The 14,557-nt window shown below is 50.0% G+C and overlaps 1 protein-coding gene across 1 annotated transcript in view; it reads right to left on the reverse strand.

The window, feature by feature from the left end:
• Nucleotides 1–14,449, reverse strand: part of LOC139048876 (meteorin-like protein) — a 69,512-nt gene extending 55,063 nt beyond the window's left edge. Inside the window, exon 1 of the mRNA XM_070523770.1 lies at nucleotides 13,940–14,449. Coding sequence (XP_070379871.1) covers nucleotides 13,940–14,091 — 152 coding nt within the window. The 5' untranslated portion in view covers nucleotides 14,092–14,449. The remainder of the gene's footprint in view (nucleotides 1–13,939) is intronic.
• Between the last annotated feature and the right edge of the window lie 108 nt (nucleotides 14,450–14,557).

Raw genomic sequence — 14,557 nt, forward strand, 5'->3', positions numbered from 1 at the left:
GCCGCTGCGTTACTATATGTAAATGTACGCAGTTACACGCTTTAGGTGTGTGGGACGGAAGTTACGCAGGCGGCTCTCCCTAACTTGCGCTTCCGATCAGCCGATAAGAGGGCCGGATACACTCGGTTGGCGCCGAGTTCTCGCTTTTCCAAGAGAAGGCCGTCTAAGAAGGCGCCTGCGTAAAGGCGCCTTCTTACGCTCTCCAACGCGATAAGGGAGGCGACGTCACGCCACCACCCGCACGCTTCCGTAATTAGAAGCGAGGGGGGAAAGGGGAGGCCGGGGGGGGGGGGGTCGTATAGAGCTGAAGCAAGAAACGTCTAACCCGCTACAACGGCGGACCTCGAGAAAGAAACGCGACCTTGCCTCAAGACTTTCCGCCGTCCCGCGCTAGCTCCCAAGTCTGCACGAACAACGCGGCCAATATAAAGTGAGCCAATATTAAAGCCAAGGCCGCGCGCATAACCGCGCCGCAACGTCCCAAGACGCGCCCGCCTCATCAGGCCAAGACACACACTATAGTGCTGAGCGCTACCGGAAGCAATTGAAAAAAAAAAACGAGCGCGCACGCGCGCGCGACGCTCGCGAGAACGCTAATTGAACGTCCGCGCGACACCCGACAAATTTCCCCGCACGCGTTCCTCACTAAACAGAGAAAAGCACGAGTCGGATGGAGACCACTTCTCCGGAGGAGACGCCCGGAACGGGTTTTTCTTGCGTCTATGCCTTATCTCTCTCTCTCTCTCATGCACAGCCGTCCCCTTCTTCATCCGGCATGCCTGCCTGCTTGCCCATAATTGCCGTCGTCGAGGCATCAAAGATGGCGGCGACGCCTACCCGCGCGCGCGCGTGCCACGCGCGGCGCCTGATTGGTCCGTTACGAAAAGAACCGCCGTCGTTGCGCCGTCGTCTGCTGCTCTGCAGCCGCCTCAGCCCGTCTGCTTGTCACCCCGCCGTCGGTGTCGTCTGCTAGCTTACCAAAGAACCAGGGGGGAAAAGAAAGAAAGAAAGAAAGAAAACAAGGCGTCGCGGACGGTCTCGCGACGGCCTCTGTCCACCGAGGACCGGTTCCTGCGGCCGAAAATGCGTGTTGTTTGTCGCTGCTGTTGATACTTTCTTTTAGTCGATCGTGTCAGGCCTTTTAATGATGCTCATGTCCCATGGGGGGAGGGCACCGCCTGTGTATACGTAAGTGGTCGTCTGCTTCTTTGTCGGGCAGTGGCGTTTCTTGTCTCGACAAATGGGGGGGAAAAATAAATAAAGATCAAGCGTGGCCGTCCCAGGCACCACGTCAGTCGCGTGGCCCCCATCACGGTTCGCTGCCTGCAGGCCGGTTCAAGCCTTCGCCTCCGCATCATCCTGCCTTCACCGAGGTTCGATTGAAATACGTGCCTCGAAAGAGAAAGTGCGCGCTGAGTGACGTCAAGACGTCCACCTGCCTTCTATTAGTGTCACCGCACGCACGGTGTCACCGCACCGCACTGAAATGCGATTCCGCCGCGGCTGCTGGCAAACAGGTGAGAACATAGCGCACGTGATCCTAGAGGAAAAATAAAGTGAGCTTTGCCCGAGGGACGACCACCTGTCATCGACCCTATTTGGCGAGCAGACGATATCACAAAAGCTAGAGCTGCACTTCGCTCGACGAAGAGTATTCGGTGCAGAAGTAATCTGCGAAGAATGGCGCAAGTTTGAGTTTTCTTACCAAGGAGATTATAAAGTGGCGTTTGCAAACTGCATATAAACAGTACGTGTGGCCTGTGACTGTTTCTACAGCAACAGCAGTACGAATTTAATTTTATTCGTGGAACTTATTCTGTCGCATTGCCACACACAGAAGGGACGACGTACACCCGTACTGCACGTCGCCACCATATCCAGCGTACACACTTTCTCCAACAGCGTCACGGCCGGGCCGGAAGCGTGATATCTGCGGTGCGCTATCTGCTTTTGAGAAGAGCGCTATTGAGACTGATTAGGCGCAGCTGCGGCGCGCGGTGGTAGAGGACTGCTCCCGCACGGCATCAAGAGGCTGCGGGACGCTGGGCCATGCCCACAGGAGACGTCTGCGCGCCTCACGTTAGTCGTCTGCTTCCGCAATTACTGTCGTCTGTTTCGGGATTCGAAACGCTCGTCAGTTCACCGTCAATTTGCATATACGATACGTGTGGTGCTTTTGTTTTGTTTTTTCCTAACAGCAATGTGCATTTACGTTTGCTTGTAGTTTGACCTGCTTTTATAAAACAGGCTGCAGCATATCTCAAGTTTCTTCGCAACCGCACTTGTCAAACGGCGGCGATTTGTAGCCGCTCGGCGGTAACAATATGGCGGCGCGCTGGACACGCAGTTTGCAGATAAGCGTTTTGCAGCGTTAACACACCAGTGCGCAGCCCTTCACAGAGTATTACCAGCAAGAGCTAGCAGCCCAAATATTTGGCTGCTGTAGCTTGTGGAACATCCCCCCTATATCCGTTGTGGCTCTGTCACTCCCCTGGAGAGAGACTACCTGTGAACCGAATGCTCTGATGGCTACGCTGTACACTGAAGGAGATTCCGCTCAGCCTGAGGCAGTTCTCACCAACGCATTGACTTCCAAAAGTTCACAAGGGCTCCGCACTTGAATACAAACCATTGGTCGCGTCTGAATGTGATGAACCGATTATCACCTTGAATTTGGAAAAGAGCAACGAAGGACCGAAGAGAGCGCACACTGCCCTGTTTATCGACTCTTGTTTGCGACTAACGTCTGCGAACACGCTACTGAATTTAAAAAGTCACGGTGTCTGTAGGACGGTCTTATTCGGGTCATGATGAGGGCAAGAAATCGGATTACATCAGTGAACATCTGTTTCCTCTATAAGTCGAGAACCAACCGAGCAGAACAGCGGGCCTTCGGGGTTGAAAAGAAAAAAAGAACCAACAGCGAAGATTACTCTTCTTCTTTTTTTTTTTTTCACGTAGCGGACAGGCTTGTACTCCGATAGTACTGTTATTATTTGGAACTGCACGAATTTTAGATGAGCTTGCACCTGGGTGACCTAACACAGAGACCCGACCGTTCTGCCGAGCGACGTCTAGTGTCGTGCATTGCAATTACAGGAGTCACGCACGCAAGACGAGAGAACAAATCGCTCAACGCATGACGGCGTGCCCCCCGAAAAGACGCACCTGTTTTCGCTTTGTATACGCGACTTTGCACTTTTAAAAAACTCCCTCCTCGTCTTCGCTCGGCCGTGGCGGGGGTAAAAGGGAGAAATTATTTTACCGTGACAAGCTTCAGCATGTCGGTCGCTACGGTTGCTCTCTAGTGCGCTGTTTATAGCATATAGAGAGATAAGTGAACGGCCTCACGCACTGAGGTCGCTTGTTTTTGTAGCAGACGGCACGTACGTACGTCGTCTGGTAAAGAAAGAAAAGACTCGGGGAAGGAGGTTCTGACGTCCGTGAATACCGTGCGCGGAATCGAGAAGTGATTATAAATGCGCTCCGAAATGATAACAGGGACGGACAGGCTCCACGGATGAGCGCGCAGCAACCGATTGCCGGACGAATGACCCTTCTTGTCTCTACAGGGCCGCACAGTTATTGCAGTTCGGTGAAGCCAGCGTCCAGAACAGAGCACACACCGGGGCATTTACATAATGAATGTCCTTTCTCGAAGTGCACAACTGCGGTGCAACCATCATTGTTCTTCTCTGTCCTACCCTACCTCTGTCTTTCGGTGTTCTTTTTCTTCCTTTCTCTTTATTGTACTTTATTTACGCTCTGCAACGTGTCGTTGATCGCTGCAGGACCGTGTATATATAGCGTGTCCTCTGCTACCTGGAGCCCGCAGTATACCTTCGTCTGCAACCTTGCTTCACAAACTGCAGTGTGTCGTCTGCTCTCCGTATATCCGCAGCTCGTCCGTCTGCATCGGAGACCATCGGCCGCCATGTTATTAGGCAAACGGGATGTCGTTGCTTATAGAGCGAGGAAGCTGCCGCGCGCGCGCGTGCTTGTAGTTTCACGAGCTGCGAGGCCGCCACTAAGCGCGTCCTGTTACCAATTGTTTCATCCTCTCTTGTCTCTCAGGCTCGTGCCCCTTCGCGCGTCGTCTGCGCTGCATGTACGTGACGTCTGCGCGCATGTGTCATGCAACCAGACCGCACGACCAGACGACGCTGCGGAGGAAGACGCGATTGGTTTGCACAGTATGTGCGCCAGCGACGGGCAAAAGAGAGGAGGGGGGAGCTAGGCGAGCGCGCGACAGGAAATGCCGGCAACTTTAGTAACCACATGCAGGCGTACTTTGCCAGCACGCGTCTCCATTATTATTTTTTTTTCTCGCCTCGGCGCCTCTATAGCAGACGAACGAAACAAGGTCGCGCAAAAGCGACAGCCGCGCCAGAAGCGGCTTGCCCGCGACTCTGCATGCTGTTTGGGCGTCCGCTAGCAGACGACTTGGGTGGGCCGGGCGGATAACTTGCGACAAGAGAGTCTGGCAAGAACAAGCTGTTGCGCAAACACACACGCGCACAAGACACAAGAAATAATAGACGGCGAAAAATAAGTAAATAGAATGCGCTGCGACATCAGGAAAGCGCTTTCGTCGACTTGTTGCCACATCAACTCCCCCCTCCTCGCAAAAAGCAGCGTTTGGGAGAAAATCGCTCCGTATATGGACGAATTTCCTTTTCTGCTTTTTTTTTTGGCCTGCGTGCGTTTTCTGCAATGATAGAAATTGCACCGCGACGAACGTCTGTTTACGCAATCGTTGGCTACCTCGTTCGACAGGCCGAACCTGTGATAGCCCATTGTCGTTTGGTGTACTTCCCCGCAGTTGGTTAAGAGTGCATTAAAAATATAATAGGTCCCCTTCACCCCACCTCCTCCGGTATATATATATATATATATATATATATATATATATATATATATATATATATATATATATATATATATATATATATATATATATATATATATATATATATGTGTGTGTGTGTGTGTGTGTGTTTTGCAGTGCAGTTGATGCTGATGACGGTGATCGCGAAGATTGCCTTGCGCGTTGAAGTACATGACATATATAAAACAGGCGCCATATAGTCATACAGTAGCCAAACAAACTGCAAAGAACGCGCTATGATTGTGCAGCTGCAAGAACTTGCATTTTAGGTGCTAAGTGTGTGTCGCTCGCTTCGCACAAACTAATCATAATGAAGAACGTCGTAAAACGAAGAAGGTAGCGTCGCATCTAGCTTAAGAAAAATTAAGTTGAAGGTCCCAGTCCATGACAACCCAGCTTTGCGTTTCCGATTTAATGTGGATCAAGTGGAAAGCGCCCCGCCACACATCATAGCCTCCGAGATCGGGCACCACGCGCCGCCCGTCTCGAAGGCCGTGCAGCCGCACACATGCAGCGATTTGCTGAGCGGTTTCGTGCAGCTTTCAACGTGCTCGTCGATTACAAGTCTCTCGAGCGATAAAGTAGCACTGCAGAAGAATATTACATTGATGTGCATTATTAAATCACGCTTTCACAGTATCCAAATACTCACTCTTACTACGAGAGGAAAGCTGGCTAAGCCAGAAAAGGCTTAAATACGAAATACAGGTGGCGACGCCACCTGTAAGTTTACGCACTAGTGCCCCGTGACGTAATGTACTTTAGAGCGTCTGCCCAGGTACGGTGAATTTTTCATCCACCGATTAAGGGATCATATTACGTTCTAAGTAGACCGATTGAGTAGACTTAAACAAGCATTCTGAGATCTTTTTGTTGTGAAACAGTTCAAATATGAGAACACATCCCCGCAATATCCGTGACCTTATAGTGACGTGCTGGCGGTGATGTTTGGGCGCGAAGTTTTTAAATGAATTTTGGCAATTTTTTTAAGAGCGGCGCCAGTGTAAGAACTTTCTTCTTTTTTTTCCTTCTTTCTTTTTTTTTGCGAATGCAAGCCTAGTATGTTACGCAGACGGATAGGAATTTCCATGCGTGACTCGCAGCGCATCACACAACAGCGGCAGACAAGAAAGAAATAAAAAATTGTGGGGTTTTGCATATAGAAAAACAACGACCTGATTACGAGGCACGGCGTATGGCAGAGGGCTCCGAATTAAGGTTCATCAGCTGGGTTCCTTCATAACGTGCGCCCAACCAATGAACGGTACTCGGAGATATATCTTTTCGCATTCCGCCCCCATCGGAATGAGGCCGCCACGGGCGATATCCAACCGGCTACCTCACGTTCAACGGCACAACGCCACCGAGACACCGCGGCGAGTGTAAGTAAATAAATAAATGAATAAGAACAGCACGGCAGACGCTTAGATCAGCGAATCACCGCGCGCCCGTAAAGAAAAAGCCGCAGGGTTCGGGAGGCCTCGGGGGAAGGAGGGTATGGACAAGCCGCGACAACCTTGGACATCGCATTTTCTTTATATATACAGCGGTCGTTGGCGACCCCTACAAGCGCCCCGGCACGCATTGCGTCACGCGTGCATTCCGCCGCGTTTTTCCCGGCAAAGCGCACCTGCAGCCATGGCTCCGCCGCAGGTATACGTATACACGTCATCGACCGCAGCAACCGCGGTGGCCATTTCTGAAAACCCGACATCTCTCGCCTGACCACCGGCGCTGACCAACTGGACGACGAACGAGGCTTCGACGCGTTCGACAGCGAAGAAAAAGGAGAATCAGAACATTGATTGATTGATTGATTGATTGATTGATTGATTGATTGATTGATTGATTGGGTTTAACGTCCCAAAGCAAACACTGGAGTTGTGAGGGACACCGTAGCGGAAGTGAACTGAGGTTCTCGGTGCACTCGAAGGAGGGCGCGCGAGCATTCCTGGATTCCGCCCCAGTCGGAATGCGGGCATCGTGGTCGACAAACGAACCCGCGACCTCGTGCAGCTGGCATCTGTGACGGGCGTACCGTCAGCGTAAATCGAAACGCGAATAGGAAATGACGTATGAGAACGCCCGTTACGCGTACAGTTGCAAGGAAGTGGGCTACGTTGGATAGCGTCTGTCTGTAGCCCGTTGTTCTAAGCGTTATACGTAGTCCCAATTTTCCGCTTTGGAGTCTCGAATAAAGGCGGATGCTATAGATGCAGGTGAATCTGGACAACCTGGAGTACTTTCGGAATCATAAGAGTTTACGCTGATAGTACGTATACATATAAACGCCTATATGAACGATAGCCTATAATCGAACTGCACGTTTGTAAACAGACGGAACAAGCAGGCAAAAGAAGCAGACGACTGAGGGACGAGTTCCAATTCTTGCCGGCATCGGAGACGGTCTACGCTGACAGATTCGAGCCCAAGTAATGGAACGCATCTGAAACCGATCTAGAAGACCGCTGTGCGACGTGATGCCACCTTGCGTCGACAGGATAGAGTTTAAGAAAAACGCATATCGCTGTACTTTTAACACTTTGCGTGTGCAAACTTATCAAAAACACAGCGCAGCCCGCATCAAACTACGTTTTTCTGTAAGCTGACGACCTTCCCGTCCAGTTTCCAAGCTATGCCTTCTGCTCAGCGGCCATGTTTGGACAGCAAAGGAGCCTGAATCGTTCTTGGACTTCGATGCTGTATTCCCGAAGCTCCCTTTTGCCGGCTTTATCGGTATTGGAGCAGGACTTGAGGTTGCGCTGTCTGCTTAGCTGTCCATTAAGCCGCCTGCAAGGAGTATTCCTTTTGTTCTCTTTTGCCGCCTTGAAACATTTTTGCCAGGTAACACGTGAAAACTCGTTTCATTATTTTTCTGCTTTTGTTTCCTTTTTGCCTCACGCTGAATGTGAAACAATGTCGCTGCATCTCCGCGAAGTCACGCTCTGAAATTTCTATGTAACTTCGCACCCATAGGGTTTTTTTTTTTTTTCTGGGTTCGAGCTACCGGGCAATTTAAATCAGTATAAAATTGGTTCATATGCACATGTGTAATTTCTTTGCGCACATAATATACGTCTATCGCTACTTCATATAAGGCCTGCATGGCCATGGACAGGTGGATGGCCACGAACGTCGAGTTCCTTATCTACAAGAACTGAGCAGTGGTATCTCCCTCTCCTTCCCTTTCTTTTTTTTTCCTTTTTAAATGAGTCGTCTGTTGCTCCTGGCTAAAACAGACGGCGGCATCGTGCTGTCAAGGTCCGCCCGGCCCGTACTTATGCCCCCTTTCTTCTTTTTGTTTTTATCACATTTCTGTTCGTCGAACGAAAAAAAAAGTAATTAAGCAGCAATGCGCTTGAAGAACAGCTTCCATTAAAAGCGTCGCAGCAATTTTGACATCGTCTACGGCGCGTTAACGAGTGTCGTCTGGAATCGACGTCTGCCCGTTTTAGGATCGCGTCGTCTGGAAACTCTGAAACTGTTCCGTGATGTGTATACGTGCAACATGCTGTGCTATGCAACACACTAATTCATTCGTTTCAATTTTATTTCACTTTATTATTTTCCGGACAGCTGATTTATAAACGACGGATAAACGGTCAAAACAGCACGCCGGAGTTTCTATTAAAAAAAAAAACTTATTTATTACTTTGCTTTCTAGTCCCCAGAACTTCAGACAAAGCTGGTTACATAAGTCCCAACACAAGACCCCGCCAAAGTTCCCAAGGATTAGCTCCCATTAAAATTAAGGCGCTAAAGTCAATTAATATCATGTCTGCGACAGTATAAGGCGAATGTCGTCTGCTATCGGCGATTACCCCCCTTTCCGACAATGCAGCCCGATAAGTTCACACAGGTAAGAAATGGCAGTTGAGCAATACATAAAGCGAAACGAAATCGACGTATAATAAATCACCCAGAAAGCTGGACACATCGTATAGTAAACTGGCCTTACACAAAAGTTTATGCCGCCCAGCTGCAATGACCGTTAATGCGAGTGGTGTCGTATACGCAACCAGTTTTGTGTAGCCTGAACCGACTTAATTTGAAGAGATAAGCAGTCAGTACATTTGAATAGGCGGTTTAGGCCTAACCACATGCTCCAATGTTACAAGGTACGTACGCCGAGCTTCAACAAAATGCGACACGAAAGCAAAACAAAAGTTCGCGGCTGGTACATAAAACCGGCGCATTGCGACACGCCATAGTCTGCAGCCATAAAAATCGTCGTCTGGAACAGTACGGCACTTCTGCTTCCCGCCCGACGAATATGCAAGTTTGCGAGATTACAGAAGCGAGTTTTCAATTAGGAATCCGGACAGGAGGCTGTTGCGATTCGTATCTGAAGCATGCAGGGTCGGCGGCGCGTTATTTAGGACGCTGCTAGGGGCGTATTCGAAAGAAAGAAAATATATAAAATTGAAATAAGAAAGCGTGAGCGCTAGTCGTATAATGAATAGTCCTCGCCGCCGCTATATGCGCAGCGGACGGGATATGCATATCGCTCTCCCAGGCATGTGCACATACATGTATAACTCGGCCACATCCGCTTACATTTTGCATTGGTCCGCTCTTAAGAGAGAAGCCCACGCTGTAATACTCCAACTTCTTAGTAGCGGTTCGGCCATTAGTGTGTCCTTAGCATGTCCCTCGTGGAAGGGCGGAGTGCTTATATCGTTACATCTCTTTAATGTAATATGGCCTCAGAGATCGGACGGCGCGGGCGCTGTCGCCTCCCCGAGGCCATGCATTTAACTGTACAGTGCACTTTGCAAATGAAGGGGGCGCTATAGGATGCGCGGTGATTCGTGCCTAACATGGCCCCAACCCTATAAAAGCAGACACCGCAGTGTCATAATAGTGACGTGAAGCTCAAATTGGCTCTGGAAGAGGAAGTAGTCACCAGGAAGTAATGATCTACACAAGCCCACCATGGGTAGCGTATCAGTCGTTGTATAACAGCACGGGTACTGCCCTGCCGCACCCTGCAGCATTGGTAATTCTTATAGAGGACACCTGGCCCTCGACTGGAACATTTCCTTGCCCATACCGAAAAGAAGGACATACATTTATATACATAAAACTTGGCCCGTATGCCCCTCTGTGGCGTATCTCTGCCATAATCGATGGCAGGATACTAACTCCGTGTTCCCTTTAACAGTGTACTATACAGTGTTCGTTCAGTGAATTACAAATCCCCACTTTGAGTTTGATCCGAACGTCCTTATCCAGATGAACATATACTGCTGATGCCATTAATTAATAGAAACTGGACACAGTATATCGGTCTGCCCGAAGAATCTCTTCGGCGTTACAAATCCAAATTGTGTTCAAATTATAATCGAGCAATATATGTTTACTCTCCGCGCTTCGGCGGACCCAGTATCGGTAATTCAGACGACAGACAGATGGCTGCCAGTAGGTGACCGTTGAAACTACGTTAATCACGGCGGTCACATTACTCACGTGGCGTTCGCCACCCACTAAAACGGCAATTAAAGCCAATTCGCTAATAGAGACAGCGTAAAGAGGAATGTTGAGTGACGACAGCCACAGCGGTCGCTCTTATAAAAAATGGAAAGACTGTCGTATATATACCACAAAAGACGCACGAACGGAAGACGGGCCGCGACGCTGCCCTCTAGCTCTTGCACTATGGCTTATCGTGACGTCACAGATCATGACAGCGTCCTCTCGGGGTTCTTTTGGATTCTAACAGACCCAAGGACTCAAGCGAGCAAGTGCTGGAAACACTTGACCGCCCGGTAAAGGAAAAAGGTCCTGCAACTATGCCGCTGTAAGCACCGCATTGTTTTCCTGCGCCAAAAATGCCCATATGCGAAAGAAAAAAAAAAAACCACTGAAATCCGTGACGTCACACCGACTTACAGGCGCCGAGATTTTGTAGCGACATTCAGGAAAGGCGAGTTTGGGGTTCTTTTTTCCTCACCACATGGAGAATAGAGTTTTGAGAGAACGCTTTTACAAGCCTGAAATGATGTAGCGTTGCTCGTTAATGTTCTTTTAAAGTATGAAGCCGTCAGAGAAGAACAGCTAGCGGGCTAACGTATACTTTGCAGCCACGCTTTCAACGTGACAGCGCCTTCGAAGTTTAACCAGAATTGTCACTGCTTCTCAGTTTCGAGTTTGTCCAACGTGCTGTCCCTGCCCAGGCGTAGCTGCATCCTTTCTTTCGATACCCGTTGTTGCTTAACAGAGACCGAGGAACTACCGGGTCCGCTTTCAGACTGCCACGAGGAAGGGAAACCTCGTCGCGACGACTGATGAGTGCTCGTGACAAAGCTTATTTACACACCCGTGACAAAACGGATACGCCAATGTATGTACACGCAACGCCTCACTGATCATCGCCGCAAACGAGACGTCTCTCCTTCTAATTGTCTTCGCCGATTGGCAGCCTGCTCAATCTTCCTCGCGGTTTTTTTGTTCTCGCTAACCCCACCCCCCCCTTTTCAAGCCTTCACCACTTGTAAGATTTCGAAGGAAACGCGTCGAGTTCGAGGAGCAGTCGTACGCGCGACAATACCAGCAATTGAGAAGGGGTTTCAAGTTAACGCTTGTCGGGAGGCGGGAACAATGCTTGGAAAAACGGAAGCCACGCTTTTGAGCAACTTCGCGATTCAACGGCACAAACGGACGGGGAGTATGGAAATGATACAACAGAACCAGACTTTCAATGAATCGGGGAGCGGCTTCGTTGCAGGCCAAAGTCACTTCCACAAGAAACGCGTCGTGCCTCTGGGGCTGCCTTTGCATATGACAGAATAAAAACTGAATAGCCAGTCACTGGGGAGCTTCAAATAGCGCGCACAAGCGGCTTAACGTACACAAAGGCCCAAACTCCCATTGTAGGCTCTTATTTTGCGTTCTTTTATATACGCCATGCGGTCTGCGTTTACCTCACTTCTATGTTAGCGTTATTGAAGAAACACCGATCGAATTAATGGACTTAAAGCAAAGTAGTGTGTGTGTTATAATCTGGATCGGTACAGTAGATTACAACAAAAAATAAGCTAGAATACGGAGAAATTCGTGACGTAACGTCACTGTCATCGGCACCGCGACATTTGGCGCTAACTTGAAAAAAAAAAAGGAAATGTAAAGTGAAGTTTGGTCTTCACTTTTCTCCTGTAAAAACTTACCATCTCCCCGTAAAGCAAATACGAATAGAGTGTTGAAGGAAAGCCACTTTATACAGACCATGTTAGTGCTACTGTTTGGTGTCACTTTAATCGACGCACATTTAGCGGACAAGGAAGCCAAACCGGAAATTTGGGCAATCATAACAATGAAGGATCTCCAGAAGGTGGGTCCTCTGAGAAAAGGATCACCACGACTTCCCGTAGCTAACGCCAAGGCACAAGATTTCTTGAATGTAGACACAACCGGTGGTCGCTCCGACAGGGTTGCGCTTTTCGGTGTGTGTGTTATCGGCGCCAACCAAGGACAGTGGCGTTTCGTTATAACTGGTTTGTCGGGTTGCGGCACTTCACTACAGCGAGAACCACGTTCCATTGCACTATTTTTTTGGCGCATTTTCAGCCAAACAGGATGGAAGAGACCGACTCTTTCGACCGAATGGGGCAGGTACTTTAAAAAAGCTCGCCTATTCCAAGATCTCGGCGATACGTTAGCAGAGGCACATCGCGCATGTACCACCCTTCCCCAACCACCTAGAACTTCTCTGTAGCAGGGATAATTCCTACACAGAAATTGTTACGACATGCGACAACACCCGTCTGCCCCACCCGGCTACCCCGGTCAAAAAATTCCTGGCTAAGCGCACTGTGATGCGTTACGATATTTCAGTGTTTCAGTCGCACATTACTGCAACAACATAACAGCTTGTCACGTGCTTCAGCCTTTCGGTCGCCTCTAGGCTACCTAAGCCTTTGACGATCTTGCGCGCTGACTTACGAATGTTCTTCGTAACTGCATACGTTACGAATGCAAATGGTCTTACGCCAGCAAGCATGGTTTCGGAATCGATCGGCACGATACGGTATACCAACGTCGTCGGATGACGTCACACGACGTGTGACGGAGCCATCCCACAGATGTTCTGTGGTGTCCTCGCTGTTGGCAAGACGTCTCGCGTACAGCAGTGCACTGACGGACGTCCTGCGCCACCACCACAACATGGCGGCATCATCGGCTGAAGCGGTGTACGTTACACTTGGCCGCGTGACGTCATCCTAAGCTGCAAACAGCGGTTGGACTCGAGGCCCCACTCGAAGCCCACAACATTCTGAAGTAAACGCTCCAGGTAAAAAAAAAATAATAAGCGTCCTTGGTAATAGGTAAAGTATGTGCGCACAAGAATGATCTTGAAAGAAATCGCGCGCCGATGTCGTGGCTGCGATACAGAGATGCATCAAATAAGAAGTTTGCTCCAGAGCTCAAATCAGTCAACGCAGTTGTCATACGCTGTTAATCCCCCATAAACAAGCAAGTATGACTAACTAAAATAACATGTCAGTTCGAAAGACAATAGCACGGAGGAGGAGGAATAAACTTTATTAGTAGAAATGAGCCGACGGTAAAATCGTGCGAGGTGGGCGGCTTCCCTAGTCCAGGATGCCGTGTGCCTGAGCTGACAACTTGGCCCTGCTCACCAGGCGATGCTGGTCTTCAGGGCTCGAGCTTGTCAGCTGGGCCTCCCACTGCTCGACATTTTAAATAGTGCTCACTAAATGCCAAATCCGCGTTGCACGTTTCTGCAGGCCGAAAAGGGATCCCTGCACTTTAGCAGGCGCGTGCGCTTGAAGTGAAGAGCGATGTGACGCGAGATGCGTTTTGTAGCGAATAGATGATCGAATCGCGCAGCAGACACACATCACTGATATCGCCCCAACTCCGACGGCTGTTATGGGCGTTACAACATTGCAGGGCATGCATTGCACACCAGGAAAGATGATGCATTGTAGCGTGCTAGGAAAGAAATGAAAAAAGGAAAAAAAAAATGAAGGAAAAGAAAGAAAATGGAGGCGGTCAAAAGGAGGAACCGACAACAGATGACACGCGTACCTGCCATCCCAGTCACAGCCGGCGTCGTTGCAGACGACACACTGTCCCATAGCGAGCAGAAGAAATACAGCGCACAGCACCCATCGCACCGACGAGTTTGACACCGAGGGCCAACCCAAGAGAGGCGGCCTTCCGGGGCTGTTACATTCCATGTCGACGCCGTGTCAGCAGAGAGCCGTCATTGACGAATCGGGTCGCCGCCGGGCCATCTCCACAACTCTCGCAGCAACGTCGGACGCGCGTATACCGTATATCCGACGCCCGCTGCCTCTTTCGTCGCCCCCGAACAGACGACAATGTCACCACAAACAAAGCACTTCACGAGAGCAGACGACGCACAACCATCCGCGCGGATTCAATCCCGCGCGCGGCAGAAGAAAGGAACACACTACACCAACCACCACGCAACGCACGACCTGCGCCGCAAACCAGCGCAGAGGCTCTTCTGAGGAGCGTTCGGTGGTCGCTCGGTGGGATCGGTCGGCGTGCTGCACACGGCGAACATGTCCGGGTTGCGTGTTTCTATTTAGGCCCAAGCCCAGCGCTCGACCGCTGCGCCACTACGCGGTGCTCGCACGAACCACCGTTTTAGGTACTTTTTCACCAAAGCGGCGCGGC

This window comes from Dermacentor albipictus, chromosome 8 (genome assembly GCF_038994185.2).
Source record: "Dermacentor albipictus isolate Rhodes 1998 colony chromosome 8, USDA_Dalb.pri_finalv2, whole genome shotgun sequence".
In the NCBI taxonomy this organism is placed as follows: domain Eukaryota; kingdom Metazoa; phylum Arthropoda; class Arachnida; order Ixodida; family Ixodidae; genus Dermacentor; species Dermacentor albipictus.